This window comes from Miniopterus schreibersii (assembly GCF_964146895.1).
Source record: "Miniopterus schreibersii genome assembly, chromosome: 18".
Taxonomy (NCBI): domain Eukaryota; kingdom Metazoa; phylum Chordata; class Mammalia; order Chiroptera; family Miniopteridae; genus Miniopterus; species Miniopterus schreibersii.
This window is the reverse complement of record NC_138121.1, coordinates 14787706-14804448: the sequence shown is the minus strand read 5'-3', so window position 1 is coordinate 14804448 and position 16743 is coordinate 14787706. Positions and strand designations below refer to the sequence as shown.

General features: G+C 46.5%; 2 protein-coding genes across 3 annotated transcripts in view; one reads left to right on the top strand and one right to left on the bottom strand.

The window, feature by feature from the left end:
• Nucleotides 1-9502, bottom strand: part of DUS2 (dihydrouridine synthase 2) — a 28065-nt gene extending 18563 nt beyond the window's left edge. The window contains exons 1-4 of one of the 2 annotated variants that reach the window (XM_081119227.1): nt 9350-9502; nt 6710-6851; nt 3841-3886; nt 730-821 (exon numbers count right to left, since the gene is read on the bottom strand). In XM_081119227.1, the coding sequence (XP_080975353.1) occupies nt 730-821; nt 3841-3886; nt 6710-6835 (264 nt within the window). In that variant the 5' untranslated portion in view covers nt 6836-6851; nt 9350-9502. Of the gene's footprint in view, nt 1-729; nt 822-3840; nt 3887-6709; nt 6852-9349 lie in introns of those variants that run through there. The other variant, XM_081119228.1, reaches the window with a different exon arrangement.
• A 622-nt stretch (nt 9503-10124) lies between these two features.
• Nucleotides 10125-11954, top strand: DDX28 (DEAD-box helicase 28). The gene is given in 2 exon segments (XM_081119226.1): nt 10125-11743; nt 11745-11954. Coding segments are annotated over 2 exon segments (1632 nt in total). The 5' UTR covers nt 10125-10141; the 3' UTR covers nt 11775-11954.
• The last annotated feature ends 4789 nt before the right edge of the window (nt 11955-16743 follow it).

Below are 16743 nucleotides of genomic sequence, written 5' to 3'. Positions count from 1 at the left end.
ACCCACCACTTAGATTCTATAATTAACATTTTGCTATATTTGCTTTATCATATGTCTGCCTATTGTTGTCAATTTTTTAAAAATCTAAATCAGGAAATAAAAAGCACTAAGAGCCCGGCCGAGCGTGGCTCAGCGGCTGAGCGTCGACCTGGGATCCAGGCGATCGGGGTTCCATTCCCGGTCAGGGCACATGCGCGGGTTGCGGGCTCAATCAATGAATCTCTCGTCATTGATGTTTCTCTCTCTCTCTCTCCCTCTCCCCTCCTCTCTGAAATCAATAAAGATATACTAAAAAAAAAAAAAAAAAAAGCACTAAGAGATGCCCAAAGTGAGAGAAAAGAGCTACAGAGTCATTATAACCCTAACATAAATATTAACTAATCTTGAGCAAACCTAATTTCTTTCTATAGGAAATATATACACAAAAACAAAGACCATGATCTGAATAACTAATGCTAAGGATTAAAAATATATAAGTCATGCCAAACAGATAATTCCTATAATTAAGGAAATTAAATCTGAGACTAGAGATATGTAACAGACTGCTATAGCTTGATTTCCATAAACTATCTTCAAAGTGTAATCATTCATGAGCAGATCTTTGAAAAAGGTTTAATGGGGTCTTCAGGAAGCCGTCACTGTGCATTGAAGCCCAGGCATTGAACAGTGGCCCAGCTCAGGGCATGAGATGGCAATTGCAGGCGATAGGTGAGGCCTGGGATCTCATACCATCTGGAAGACGACCCTGCTCTGTTCTCTTTTGCAGGTGCGGAAGACTACTCGGTCATCGGGGGCGACAAAGTCCACCGTACTGAGCACTTCTGCAAGAAAACACAAACACACAGGCCCACCCACTGAAGAAGCAAGCTCAACCTAGCCTAATCCCTGCAAGAAAACACAGCAAAAGTGTCAGCTTAAAGGGAAAAGGAATGCTAGAAGTATATCATTCTTAGAAGAAATCAGTGTGCACATGGGAAACTTCTGAGGGGCTAATGATATTCTATTTCCTGACCTGGGTGATGGTTAGTTAGATGGTTGTTTGTTTTACAGCTATTTGTTAAACTGCATGCTTGTGTATTATGCACTTTCTCTCTATGGTTGTTACATTTTGCAATTTTAAAACATTAAAAAAATAATGTGCATGTAGAGCATCTTGTCTGAGCTTCAGATTTTAACTCAATTTTCCAAGAACATGTCACTATGAGCTTTAGCAAAGTTGCTGTTTCTTAGTTACTTATCAAGTGCCAGATGCTGTGAGTGGAGATTTACTATATTACAGTCGATTCTCATTATTTGCAGTTGTGTATTTACAAATATGCCTGCTTGCTAAGATTTCTTTGTAACACAAAATCAATACTCATGGCACTTTCATTGTCATTCTCAGACATGCATAGAACTACAGAAAATGTCAGTTACCCGATGTACACACGTTCCCGGCTGAGGTCAAACAAGGCAACACTCTTCTTGTTTCAGCTCTATTACTGTAAACAAGTGTATATATGGTGGTATATTTAATGCCACATTTTTGAATTTTTGTTGGTAATCTCACTGTTTTAAATGGCCCCAAGCAGAGAGAAGTGCTGTCTAGTGTCCTACACACAAGAAGGCTGTGATGTGCCTTATGGAGAAAATACATGTGATAGACAAGTTATGTTCAGACATGAAATTATAGTCCTGTTGGCTGTGAGTTCAATGTTAATAAATCAACAGAATATATTAAATTATATGTTTTTAAACAGAAGCACACATAAAACAAGATCATGTATTGATCTGTTAATGAAAACGTGTGCCCAGAGATGTGCAAGAACCTAAACCTACACAGACATACCTCGGAGATATTGCAGGTTCAGTTCCAGACCACAAAAAGTAAACAGCGCAATAAGGCAAGTCACACAAATTTTTTGGTTTCCCAGTGCATAAGAAAGTTATGTTTACACTATAGTCTGTTTAGTATACAATGGCATTATGTCTAAAAAAAATGTAGATATCTTAATTAAAAAACATTTTGTTGCTCAAAAAATTGCTAACCATAATCTGAACTGGTAGAAAAATGGAGCCAATAGATTTACTTGACACAGGGTTGCCATAAACCTTCATTTGTAAAAAACACAATATCTGCAAAGTGCAATAAAATGAGGTATACCTTTATTTCCTCTAGGAGCAATGGTTCAGTATTCACAAACTTGATGTTTGCAGCAACTTTATAGAACATAACAACTGCAAATAATACTCTCATATGACCTTCAGAGCAAAGCTCTACAACAGGTATTACCATAATTAGCTTTCTTTTTTCTCCCCCTCCCCATAATTAGCTTTCAAAGATGACTAACAGCACATGAAAGAGGTCCAAGTGGCAGATGGGAGAATATGTCTACCTCAAGCATTTATTTTGAGAAATAAATGAGATCTTTAATGCAAGTAAAGCACTTCCATAAACAGAAGCTATTATTATCATGGCAGCACTGAACAGATTAGAAGATTAAAAAGATGGAGTAAAGGCAGTGATGTGTTGGGCAAGGTAATCAATACAATCTCCAGCAGCAGACACAGCTCGTGACTGGCCAAGTAAGAAGTCTGAGAGAAGAACCACAAAAACTTAGTGTGGGCCCTGGCCAGGTGGCTCAGTTGGTTGCAGCGTTGTCCTGTACAGCAAAAGGGTTGAGGGTTCGATTCCTCGTCAGGGCACACACCCAGGTTGCAGGTTCAATCCCCGGTCAGGGCGCATACAAGAGGCAACCGATCAATGTTTCTCTCTCACATCGATGTTTCTTTCTCACATCAATGTTTCTCTCTCTCTCTCCCTCCTCTTTCCTTTCTCTCTAAAATCAGTTCAGAAAAAAACAAAGCCTCGGGATTAAAAAAATTTTTAACAACAAGAAAAACTTAGTGTGTTTATACTAGAGCTCTATTTATTTATAACAGCAAAATACTGACCCCCCTGTTAAAGCACTGGTGAAATCAATTCTGACATAGCTATCTGTAAGTACTGACATGCGAAAATGTCCTAGTAGAAAAGTAAGCAGCAAAACATGTGTAGCATGATACCAAGGGGCAGAACGGGAGGTACACAAACATGTTATATTTTCATATACATGTTTCACTAAATGTGTAAAAAAATGTATACATTATTCCTCTTTGTGATCACCTTTTCAAGTATGAGATTATGGGGGATTTTCATTTTCTAGGTTATACAGATCTGTAACATTGAATTTTTCATAGCACAAGGAAAATATAAATCTAAAACAAAGACAAAATTGAGTCACAACTTCTAGTGAACTTCTCTTAGGATCTGATGAATATGTAAAACCTCAAAACCATTTCAAAAACCTCAGACAATACCACAACTCTAAACAAAGCAGAATCAGCCTCATCAATAAAATATAAGCAAAACCACAATTCAGCACAACCATTTTCATTTGTAAAGTACTTACATGTACCTTATCTTATTTGATCCTCACTCCAATCCTATGATTTAAGTAAAGCAGGAATTACGATTTTTATTTTACAGGTAAAGAAACTGAGGCAGAGAGATCATGTGACTTGCCCAAGGTCACACAGCTAGCAAGTAGCACAGCCAGGACCAGTGCCAAAGCCATCCCAACCCCAAGGCTTCTAGGGTCCTTCCTGTACTGTGAAACCTGGCAATTTCTATGCCAGCAAGCCTATGGGTGGAAGGCATTCTTAACCTGTTTCATATCTGGTTTTTGTCAGGGTCTCCGGAGAGCAGAGGATGTTCTCAAGGAAACACAGGATCCACAAAATTATACAGCCAGGCCAGAACCCTGGAATGACCCTGCCACCATAGGCTTGGGCCTGACTGGTGACCAGAGCTGCACTCACCATTGACAACTCTCTTGCACTGGAGCATCTTGAGGTCAATCAGCTCCTATGGAGAAATCAGAGGGCACTTGTCAGTCCAGGGAATGTAGACCCTGGGCACTGAGGGAGGACCTTCATTGCACACCTGATGGGGGCCGCTTGGCCTGTCACCCTACTATCAACAACAAATCATGGCTTTGGGGACATATAGTACTGTCCTCCCTGCCCAAGCATGGCAAGCAGGGGCCTGAATGAGCTTCCCTCAAGCTGTTCTTCCCAAAGGCCTTGGAGATATTTGAGGCCTAGAAAGGGTGAGCAGCTCAGAGAGCCAGAGAGAAGATAACAGCCCAGAATCTGGACACGTGGGCCTATTAAGAACATTGCCTTCTCCCTTGATCTTATTTATTAAAAGGTATAGGTCAAACAGGTAAGTGTCCCCTCACAGTTTGAGCCACTGAAGTGCCATTGTTCTTATAAAAAGGAATAGAAACACAACATCTGAGGAGCTCCTGTGGATGGGGCAGACCTTGGTGGGGGATCAGTCTTACTGCTCCCTCGACTTTTGCTGAGCTGGTTCATCCTTTCTTCACTTCCAGCTACTGAGGGCTTTCCAGGGCTTTTAAGGAGGTGCCTGCATGCCTGGTATGCCCTAAATCCTATACGCAATCCTGTGAGGTGGGTGGTGTGGTTTGACTCTCTAATCCCGCAGATGGGCAAACTCATGTGAACCCAATTAAGATCACGTAGGCAGCTAGCTAAAACAGTATTAATAATCCTGGCCTGCAGAGCAACTCTAAATCCACCAGGGGGCACCAGGCATCACACTGTGTTATGCCCAGTGCTTAGGGAACAGCCAACCACCCCCACCAAACAGCAACCAGCCTGCCTGCCTGCTGGTCTCCTGCTTCTGCTCTGCACAGGGGCTAGGTCTGGGTGGAGGGCCTAGGTCTCCTCCAGCAGAAGCCCCCTTTGTTAATAAACCATATGGACTCTTCCAGAGTATGAGCACATCAGACATTCCAAAGAGTTTTAATCAGTATTCCTCTTCTCCTAACTGGAGCAAAGCCCTAGAGGAAAGAATTGCTCATACATATTAGGAAAAACAAGTTTTGAATAATTAGGAGTGGCCTGGAGATAAGGAAGGCAGAATTCTGAAGCCATCAGATAAATCTTGTACCCATGACTTCCAAAGTACTTGAAAACAACCCTAAGAAATCCAAAGTAGTAGCTGATGAAAGTTCTGGAACCTGGCAGGTCACCTGTTTCCAGCGGTAGCACCGCTCCCACTGCCCAGCTTCCATCACACAGACCAATTTCCCCAGGGCCATAAACACAGAGCGGCTGTCTGACACAGGCCCTGTGCTACAGTGCACTCACTCACTTCTGTCCTGGTGTTTCATTCCACACATCTCCAAGTGAGTAATACAACCCCACTTTCTAGAATCCCAGAAAAATGTTGCCCGCACAGGAAAAGTGAAAGCCAAGGGGTAACATTTTACAAAACTATAGTATAGTATCACAACCGGAATATTGACATTGAGATAGCTAAGACAAAGTATAGTTTCATCACCACAAAGATTCCTTGTGTTGCCCTTTATAGCCACAGTCCCTACCCCACTCTACCCTACCCCAGTGGCTTTTATTTATTTTTTACTTGTTTTGTGTGTTTTTTTTAAATGCAGGCTGTAATTCAGTACATCTGGGGTGGAGCCCGAGAGTCTGTATTTTTTTTTTAATATATCTTTATTGATGTCAGAGAGAGGAAGGGAGAGGGAGAGAGAGAGATAGAAACGTCAATGATGAGAGAGAGTCATCAATGGGCTGCCTCCTGCACGCCCCCCACTGGGGATCAAGCCCACAACCCGGGCATGTGCCCTGACCGGGAACCGAACCGCAATCTCCTGGATCCTAGGTCAGTGCTCAACCACTGAGCCATGCCCGGCTGGGCCCTGGTGGCTTTTAAACATGGAAATATCAGCCTTGGCCAGTGTTGCTCAGTGGTTAGAGCATCAGCCCATGCACTGAAGGATCTCAGGTTAGATTCCTGGTCAAGGGCACATACCTGGGTTGCAGGTTCGATCCCTGGCGCCAGATGGGACGTGTGCGGGAGGCAACCAGTTGATGTGTCTCTCTCACATTGATATTTCTCTCTTCCTTCCTCCCTCCCTCCTTTCTACTTTACCTAAAATCAATAGAAAAATATCCTTGGGTGAGGATTAACTACAAAAAAAAAATGGAAATATCAGAAGCACTTGGGCAACCTCTTCTTAAACTTCTCATATCCACTAGGGGGATATATCAGGATTGAGGATTGGGGAGAAGCTGCCTAGACAATTCTGATACATGCCCAATTGAGAACCACTGTTCATACTCCCTCATAATTCAGTATCCTGTAATTCTATTTTTTCTAACAGATGCTTTCTAAACCTGGGTCTGAAGCCCTAATATTCTCCCGAGCAGTCAGCAAGTAGCTGGCCCACTAGCTACTACCACCAGAAAATCCTATGGCTCCCCAAACCAACATCATCTGGCTTCCCTGGCCTGAATCTGGGCCTCTTCCTCCTCTTCCTAACCTTAAGTTCATTCATTCACGTACTGAACGTATATTAAATCCTGTAGGGGCCAGAGCAGTGACCCGACACAATGCTCATCTATTCACCTGGCCCAGGTAACCCGCAATGCCTCCATGTTGCCCAGGCTGATGGCCCTTAGCAGGGCTCACAGAACTCAGAAATGTCATGCATCTTTGTCCATTACCTTCAGTGAGCACCTGTGAAGTCAGTGCCCATTCTGCCAAGCCCCCATACTCCCCACTCCTGACCACTTCCACCCACAGATGGGGAAACAGTGTTTGCAACAAATCTCTCTGGGAAAATCAATAGCCCCTTACCTCACAGTACACAATGTCCGCTCCATAGTCCAGGGCCAGCAGCCTCATTGGAAGAGTCCCTACCCGAACCATGGGGGCTAAGATGAGTTTGTTGTGGTAGCACAGTGAGAGGCTGTTAACAATCATTCCTCCTCTGCTTACCCTGAAGAAAGCGAAAAGTCAGAAATTCAAATGGAGAAAATCTCCTCTATTATCCAGGGCTGCCTTTCCTTCTTCCTTCCAACACATAGTACCTTGTTTTCCTTTTCTCTGATCATAAAATAGCACATGCTCATTCATCCAAAAATATTTATTAAGTCCCTAGTCTGTGTCAGTCACTATCCTAGTCTTTAGGGATACATGAGAAAATAAGACAGACAATTCCTGCTCTGGTAGAGCTTTCAATCAGATCAGGGAACACAGGCAAAAAAGCAATAAGCATAACAAATAAATGAATTAGTATGTTGGAAATTTGGTACAGTTGGCTCTCTGTACTGCAGGTTTCACATCCATGGATTCAACCAACCAGACTGAAAATAAGCAGGGGGGAGGGGGAGGAGAAAAATCCCAGAAAGTTCCACAACATAAAACTTGAATTTTCCACATGCTGAGCACTATGCTGAATCTACATGAAGTATTGTGTTGACATGCCCTGCTGTAGCCTATATGCAAATATAGGTTATATATAAATACAGTGTTATTTTATATTAGGGACAAGGATTTTGGTATCCACGGGGGTCCTGGAACCAATATCCCACATTTCCCACATCTAATTCATCATTAACTCCTGCTGAAGTAACCTTCAAAATATAACTTCCACCCATCTGCTTTGCTCCATTCCATTGTCACCACTGCACACCAAGTCAGCCTCCTAAAAGGTTTCCCCAAATCTACTCTTGTCTACTCCGACCCACCATCGTGGCATCTTAAAAAGGCAATTCTGACAATGTCATTTCCCTATTTCTACCCTTCAATGGCTTCCCACTGAGTTTAGGATAAACCCCAAATCATTCTAAAGGCCCATAAAGCCTTGCATGACTGGTCCCTGCCCACTTCTCCAGCCTTACCTTGAGCCCCTCCCCCTCACTCCCTTCTCTGGCAACCCTGGTCTTCTTTTAAAGTCTCCCAACCAAGCTTTCTGTTGCTCTGGGGCCCACGCACTTGCAGTTCTCTGTCTGGAACACTCTCCCTGACTACGGTCCTCTTGAATACCCCCTTTTTGTATATGCTTCCCTACCGGACGATCTAACTTCAGGTCCCTGGTTACATGTTCTCATAATACCTTGAATTTCCTATAGCTCAGTTACAATCCATGTGTCTGTCCATACTTAGTCCTGTGGTCTCTCATTCAGCTCCCAGCTCTTCCTCTAGACCACCAGAAATACAAGCTCCACAAAGATAGGAGCATGGATGCTTAGTTCACCACCAGGTTTCTAGCACTGAGCCCAGTTCCTGGCCCTTAGCAGCAGCTTTAGAAGGTATTACAGAACACTCACCTCCGTGGTGGCTGAGCAGACACCCTCTTATAGGGTGGCTGGTCTGCAAACTCCCTCTGGCACACTGAAAGAGGTGCCTGATAGGCCTTCTTCCAAAAAGGCTCCTCTTAGAGAAGCTAGGCAGCTCCTACCTTTTCCCAGTTACACCCAGTGCTGAGGTGACACCCAAATCATTTTAGTCGCACATTCTCAATCTCTTTGTACCATTCCTTTAAGGGCTGGTGTCCTCTATCACATTTTGATTACTCCCAATTTCTTCCTCAGTAACCTTAACTTCATTTCAGGTGTGTGGATACAACATCCCTCTGGAAGGAGACACCCCACTGCACAGTTCATCGCTTTTCCATCTGGCACATTTCCCAAATACATGAGGACAGTTTTGCTCTCCCTAAACTTTTCTTCTACAGCTTTACCTTCTTGAATCACTCCTTCCTATGTTTATGATTTTCAGGGGCCCCCATGGTTCCTGATCCTAAGGGCATTACAAGCATGGCATCAGTGTGCCTGCTACAGATTCTGGGAAAGGGCCAGGGCCAAAGCAAGAGGTAGGCAAATGAGCCTACCTGAAGTGAGAGTATATGTGGTAACCTCAGCCTCTCTTCAGTCTTCATCCTGTAGGCAGGGTTTCTCAACAGCAAACTTGACATTTTGGGCCAGATAATTCTTTTTTGTGGGGGACTATCCTGTGCATTGCATGATGTTTAGCGGCCTCTATCCACTGGACAGATGCCAGCAGCACCTTCCCAGATGTGACAACTAAAAATGTCCTCAGTGTCAAATGGGGGGTGAGGGGGTGACAGAAGTAAAATTAATAGTGACTGTTCACTGTCACTACTAAAAACTCTCCTCCACTGATTTAACAGTTAATTCTCCAGGAAGTCTACTCATGTATCAAAATGGTATTTGAAATTTTAAAAGTACTTATCTTTTTACTGGTATTTAACGAAACTAAAACACTTTCTCCAGATGTTAAGAACCTCCCAGGAATTAATCCACATTTACCTTATCTCCCACCCCAGGCACTGGGGACTATAGAAAAGATGACACCCATTTTCCATTATCTAGTCAAGAAGTATGACTAGTATAAGGTCTTTTGGCAACCTGGACATCTGAATTCAAGTAAAATATTCTGCCTGACCAGGGCTATGTGAGACAGGCCACATACCTGATCACTCCGTAGGGTAGCAGGGCCCTCTTCACTGCTATTCACGTAATTTGAGTATCTGACTGGGAAGCCAGCAGAGATTAGCGGACCGCAAAAGTGGTGGGTTCAGGATAAGGTGGATGGGGTGACAATGGAGTGGAGTATGAACCTCAGCTGAAAAGAGAAAACGTGTGAAGGGATGAATCCGCTTGAAATAAAGCCTGAAGACCTTCACGGAGACCAAGAAGGTGAAGGCTACCAGCATGCTCTCTGGGATCTCAGCTGGGCTGGGAAGGTTCAGCCTAGACCTACCAGCCCTGGCCCTTGTGTCTCGGTCCCCGGGCCTGGCCATTCATTTAGACTCTCAATAAACACTTATTACCAAACCTCGAGCGGGGACCACATCTAGAAAAACATTGCCGCACCCCCGGAGTTTATAGGGGGAGACCAGCACTGGAGAAGCCATCACCGGGGTGGTGAGGGCGACAATGGAGAATTGCAGGGATCCGACACCCAATCACCAGAAGTCCTCCGCCCTCCAGGTCCGTAAAGCCAGGGCCCCGTCGCCGCGATTCGTCGGACCCCCAGTCCTGCCTCCATAGCGCGCCCTTCCCCAAGGTTGGTCTAGGTGTGGACGTCGCCAACCCCTGTTCCGACCTACAGACCTCGCTGCTGATGAACTCTACAGATCCTCCCTCCTTCCTCAAGGTTCTCCAATTCCGCGTGCCTTCCTGAGCCCAGCCGGCCACCGTCTGCGAGACCTCGGCGCGCCAGTGACGTCAGTGCCGCGCGCCTCCCCAACACCAAGGAAAAATGGCTCTAGCGCGGCCGCCGCAGCTTTGGTTGCTCGCAGCTCGGTTGTTTCTGGCGCCTCGACGGAACCTGGCGGTTAGTGGGACCGACGAGCCCCTTCCAGTGGTGCGCATCCCACGGGCTCTACAGCGGCTGCAGGAACGGCGGCAGAGCGGGCGGCGGAGCTCCTCGCGGCCTGTACTGGTGCGACCTGGCCGGTTGCTGATCTCGGCGCGGCGGCCGGAGTTCAACCAGCCGGCGCGCCTCACGCTGGCTCGTTGGGAGAGCGCGCCACTCGCTTCTCGTGGCTGGAAGAACCGACGCGCCCGCTGGGACCACTTCTCCATCGAGCGCGCACAACGCGAGACACCAGCATTGCGGAACTTTTCGTCCGAAGGCACCTTCGCCGATCTAGGTCTGGAGCCACGCGTACTGCGCGCACTGCAGGAGGTTGCTCCCGAAGTCGTTCGGCCCACCACGGTGCAGTCGAGTACCATCCCCTCATTACTTAGCGGCCGCCACATCCTTTGCGCAGCAGAAACTGGCAGTGGCAAGACTCTCAGCTACCTGCTACCCCTGCTTCAACAGCTCTTGGGCCGGCCAGGCCGGGACCCCGGCAGTATCCCTGCTCCCCGAGGTCTGGTCCTTGTGCCTTCGCGAGAATTAGCCGAACAGGTGCGGGCCGTGGCCCAGCCCTTAGGCAGATCCTTGGGACTCCAGGTGCAGGAGTTAGGGGGAGGGCATGGCATGAGTAGGATTAGGCAACAACTGTCCAAACTACCTCCAGCCGATGTACTGGTGGCCACTCCAGGGGCTCTGTGGAAGGCTCTGAAACGTCATCTGATCAACTTGGAGCAGCTCTCCTTCTTGGTACTGGATGAGGCAGACACACTATTGGATGAAAGTTTCCTGGAACTGGTGGACTACATCTTGGAGAAGAGCAATATAGCAGAAGGCCCAGATGACTTAAAAGACCCCTTCAATCCCAAAGCTCAGTTGGTGCTGGTAGGGGCCACATTTCCCAAAGGTGTAGGCCAGCTGCTGAGTAAAGTCTCCAACTCAGACTCTCTAACCACCATCACCAGCTCCAAGCTCCATTGTATTATGCCTCATGTCAAACAGACATTTATGAGGCTGAAGGGAGCAGAGAAGGTATCTGAGTTGGTGCAGATCCTAAAGCAGCGTGACAGAGCAGATAGGACTGGCTCCTCAGGAACTGTTCTGGTGTTCTGTAATAGTTCCAGCACTGTGAACTGGCTAGGATATATTCTGGATGACCACAAAATCCAACACCTAAGGCTGCAGGGACAAATGCCAGCCTCAATGAGGGCAGGTATCTTCCAGAGCTTCCAGAAGGGGTCCCGAGACATACTTCTCTGCACAGACATAGCCTCTCGGGGCCTGGACAGTACCCATGTGGAGCTAGTTGTCAATTATGATTTCCCCCTCACCCTGCAGGACTACATACACAGAGCAGGAAGGGTGGGCCGAGTAGGGAGTGAGGTGCCAGGCACCGTCATCAGCTTCGTTACCCATCCCTGGGATGTGAGCCTCGTTCAGAAGATTGAGCTGGCAGCTCGCCGGAAGAGAAGCCTTCCAGGACTAGGGTCCTCAGAGAACCTTTGCCCCAGTTGACATGAATGTGGTGCCATAACAGATCTTTCCCTATGTGCTGGATGGGTGAGCACACTTGTCAGTAGGACACTCCCGGCTGCCTAATCACCTCCCTGAAGGTCCAGTGAGCTGCTGGCCAGCATTGGAAGGTGAGCTACTGAGCATGGCTCACTGTAGTCTTTCACATGAATTGTGGAAAATAAAGTAGATTTTGGCTTTATATTGTGTCATGATTTCTAACAAAATATGATGTTTTTATGGGTTCCCTTAATAATAGTTATCATGGGAACATCATTCATTCGATTGAAAACACACTCCAAAACACACAACAGAGACATTTTAGTTTGTAAACATAGATTTTATTCTCTGCCCCCAAAACATCCTTTAAGCACCCATGAGAAGAGAAAGGGGATGTGACTAGTAGTAGAGAGAAATTATCTTCAACAATAATGCCCATGGAATGCTTGTGCACTCAGTGAACTGTCTCTGGGAAGTACTGGCAGAAGAATAAAACACAGACTGAGCCCTAGCCAGTCTTGCTCAGTTGTTAGAGCTTCAGCCCATGGACTGCAGGGTCCCAGGTTTGATTCTCGCCAAGGGCACATACCTCAGTTGCAGGCTCTATCTCAGCCCTTGTCCGGGCTCGTGCAGGAGGCAATCAATTTGTCTCTCTCACGTCTTTGTTTCTCTCTCTCCTACTCTCTCTGAAAAGCAATGAAAAAATATCCTCGGGTAAGGATTAAAAAAAAAAGCAGACTGGCACAGAAGTATTGCTTGGTGAACATTTCCATGCTCTGCCTTCTTCCCCATCTCCTGATGACGGAAGATGAGGAGATAGGATTAAACTATTTCACCAATCTGGCAAAATAAGCATATAGCATCTCTCTGGTTCCAGACTCTGCAACATTATATAAACTTTGCCTGACGTAATGCTCCATAAAACAGTTTAAAAATACTTGCACACTGTGCAGCTGGCATGGCTCAGTGGTTGAGGGTTAACCTATAAACCAGGGGTCACTGTTCGATTCCCGGCCCAGGTTGCATAACTGATAAATGACTCTCTTATCATTGATGTTTCTGTCTCTCTCCCTCTCGCTTCCTCTCTCTGAAATCAGTAAAAACTTTAAAAAAAAAAAAAAAGCCACCCAGTTTAGATAATACCTTGGTAACTATCCATGGACCACTGTGTCAGAACTGCCCAGGTAGTTTGATAAAAGTGCAGGTGCCTGAGCCTCACTCCAGATCTGGATGCTTTCTGAGGGTTGGCCCAAGAATTCACTTACAGGTATTTTTTTTTTAATTGTTTTGTGGAATCTACAGGTGACTCTCAAGCCCTCTTAAGCTGATAAATCATTTGTCTGTGCTATTCTGCCTTTCCCAGAGGCCCAACCATGTCCTGAGAACATATCGGTACCCCCAGTAGATCAGAGAAATGCTCCCAGATGAGTAATCTCTCTGAAACCTTGGAGAATCTGAGTGATCTCATGCTGCCCCGCCTGCCAAGACACCTTCTCCGGAGCCCTTCCCCTCATAATTTACCTCCTACCACTCCCCAAAGGCAGTCATCTTTAATTAGTCCTGACTTAGTCCTAACATGCACCATGCTAACTGAAGCAATTTAGGAGTGAGAGAAGGGGCTATGTTCTCAACCAAGGTTACTCAACTTCTACAATGGTAGCCTAGGCAGTCTACCTCCTGGGCATATTCCCTCTGCAACAACCCACCAAAAAAATGTCCGATCTTTTGCTTATTAACAGTCAGCAACAGGGATCCCCCTCCTAAGGAAGGTTATCTCTCATTGCTAAGAAGTTCTGGGCCACACTGTCAAAAGGTGACCCAAATACGGGCCTGATCATGCTAAGGGCAGGGTTGTCTTATCTCCTCCTCTGAGTAACACCAAATCATCTTTAGTCCTGAAATCTTTAAATATTTTTTTATTGATTTTTAGAGAGGAAAAGAGAGAAACATCAGTGTGAAAGCGAAACATCAACCAACTGCCTCCTGCATCCCTCCTACCAGGGATCTAGCCTGCAACCCTGGCACTTGCCCTGACCAGGAATCAAACTGGCAATCTTTTGGTGCACAGGACAATGCCCTAGCAACTGAGCCACACCAGCCAGGGCCAAATCCTCTTTTAATAACACCTCTTCATAGTGTTGATCCTGTTTTCCACCTGGGCTGCTTCTGTGCCCATCTCTTGTTCATTTACGGTGGTGGCATTGTCATCATTTTCCTTTTAGAGGGCTAGAGGAGTGTACTGATTGGGTCGTCACTTTGTATTACGTCATTTTCTCATGACGTTGTTTTCAATTTTGTATTAAAATGGGTCCATCACCCTGGCCGGTGTGGCCCAGTTGGTTGAGCATCATCCCATGCACAGAAATGTCACTGGTTTGATTCCCAGTCAGGGCACATACCCAGGTTGCAGGTCTGATCTCCAGCTGGGGTGCATGCAGGAGGCAACCAATCAATGTTTCTCTCTCACACCGATGTTTCTCTCTCTCTCTCTCTCTCCCCCTTTCTCTCTAAAATCAATAAAAACATGTTTTAAAAATAAAATGGGCCCATCATTCCCACTCTGTGAAGTCATTCGGGGCCCTCACTTTGTCTTGGAATACCATGAACATCTCTCCCAGTGTCACTTGGAAATGTGATAAGCTTGTCCTTACATTTCTATCAGCTATAAATCCAGAGCCCCAACATGAAGCCCTACCATTGGGCAGAACACCTCTCTACCGCCTCTGTAACCTCCTGGTTTTTGGGTCCTCATTTCTAAAAATGTGAGGGTTTTATGAATTAACATTTGAGGCAGGACAAGGTCAAGAAGAGCCTGTCTTTGCTTTTACTCTTCCCAACTGAAATGTCTTCCCTATTCTTTCCACGGGTCCCAATCTCTTGTCCTTCAGGCCCACCACCAAGGAGCCTTCCTTGATTCCCCAGTCCATACAAATCTCTGCATCTCCAACTGTTGGATACTTAGGGTCAGTGCCGTAAACCTAGCTATTTTAGGTTCATCTTGCTTCTCAAGCTAATTTCAGAATGGAGTTTCTCTTGCCTTCCTGTGGTCCCTAGGGCTGTGCCAGTCCACAGGTATGCTCCACACGGAGTGGCTACTTGACTATGCATGCATGGGGAGGGCCAGGAATGAGGGCACAGGCAGGGCACCCTGGATAGTGATGCCTCACAGTTTCCATGGCAGGGTAACTACAGAAATGTGGTATTCCAGGGAAACCTTTCCTACCAGTACTCTACCAGACACCAATCTGTTTGGTTGCCTGAGAGAGGATTTGCTAGCTCTTATACATTCAGTGTAACTTATCCTGTCCTCTGGGAGTGCAGCACAGCAGGTAGGCCTGGGCTGGGCATCTGCATGGGACGCACCGGTGTACACGCAACGTCACCTGGCTGCCACATGATCTTTTTAGGCTTGTCCATCACACCTGAGAACTACCCTAGCTATATGTAACACCAGTGGCCTAGGGCCCCCTCAGAGACCCACAGTGTTCCTGCTCACTGCTGAGGACAAGTGCAACATCATTCCTGGGCAAGTGTTCAGAAAGGTTATCATCATCAATGTAACCTTTCCCTTTGGGCTACAAGATACTTCCATTTAGGCCCTTTACTGCTTTACTGGTGGGTCTCTAAGCAAAAGTCGTTGCCTGGCCGGTGTTGCTCAGTGGTTGACCAGTGTCCTGACAGGACAGTGTACAGCACAAGGTGACTGACCAGCAGCACTGGCTCCCACCTTTCCTCCTACACATGGTCACTACCATGTCACCTACTGAAGGTGGGGAGAAACCCAGATGGTCTGGCATGGGGAGACATACTGCCTGGTTGGTGGCTATTGGGCCTATAAGTATGCTCCTTTGGCCACCCAGCAAAGGTGGAGGCAGAGAAGCCAGTCCCCAGATGACTACTCAGGAAACGTCGACCTCTGGAAGAGTTGGACGAAGATTTCACTTGCTCCAGCCCCAAAATTTGGCAATTGGAGCATGGTGGCAAGAAGCTGATGCTCTCCTGGCCAAATCAGACAGGGATTCCTTGGACTTCTCCACTTCCAGCTTCTGCCTCTCTCACCAGGAGAGGCCTTGAATCACCTACATTCATCCATTTTTCCAGATATCCTTTACTGATCACCCACCGGTGCTGACACTTTGCTGGGGTGTGCAGTAAGGGGGCTCGACAAATCTTCAGTTACCTATCACACATGCTGACATAAGCACACAGAAGGGGGAGCAAAGCTTGAATCCCAGGGACTCCCTGGAGGGCCTTCGTGGAACAAGCTCCTGTACCTCAGGGCCCTCTAGCCTGCCCCCAATTGATGGGCAAGGGACAGCATGCAAACCAACCTCAGAACAACAGCCCCAAGCCCTGCGGGCTTAACACCAAAGTCACCAGAACATCTAGTCTCCAGAAGTAGCCCAGTCAGACATGTCAAATCCGTCAGACAGCACTTGCAACTCTGTTCTGGGGACCTTGTGTGCTGGTCCTCTGTACTGCCTGAGATCAAGCAGAGCCTGGCTGCAAGAGGACCCGATCATCATCCATCTCCATCAAAAAGCAGCCTTGGGAGTTTGGGTGGAGATGCTGGCAAGGATATTAAAGAGAAGGGTGGGGATTAGGGAGAAGGCTGAGTGAAAATGAGATGGCTTCATGGTTATGCACTTCTAGCAAGAGCAATGATTGCAGCCTTTTGAGGAAGGAAAATCTGCAAACTGTTTGCCACTTCAGGAAGGGTAGCCTCAGCTTTGTGATTGGAGGATGTATTCCTATGGGGGAAGAAGTTGTTGTTTCTTGAGAATCTGACTATGTCAGTCACCATGGGAGCAGAACCAGAGCAATATCCAGAAAGCAGCAGGGGCACATGAATCTCCAGGATCAAGGAGTCCTGCATGTGGAAGACCATCACCTAGGCAACACTGGACGTTGAGGAAGCCCCTATCTCCACCCCACCCCTGCATTCTGAACACGTGAGGTAGCTCGTGTGGCTGTCACTTAGGCTGGCTTCT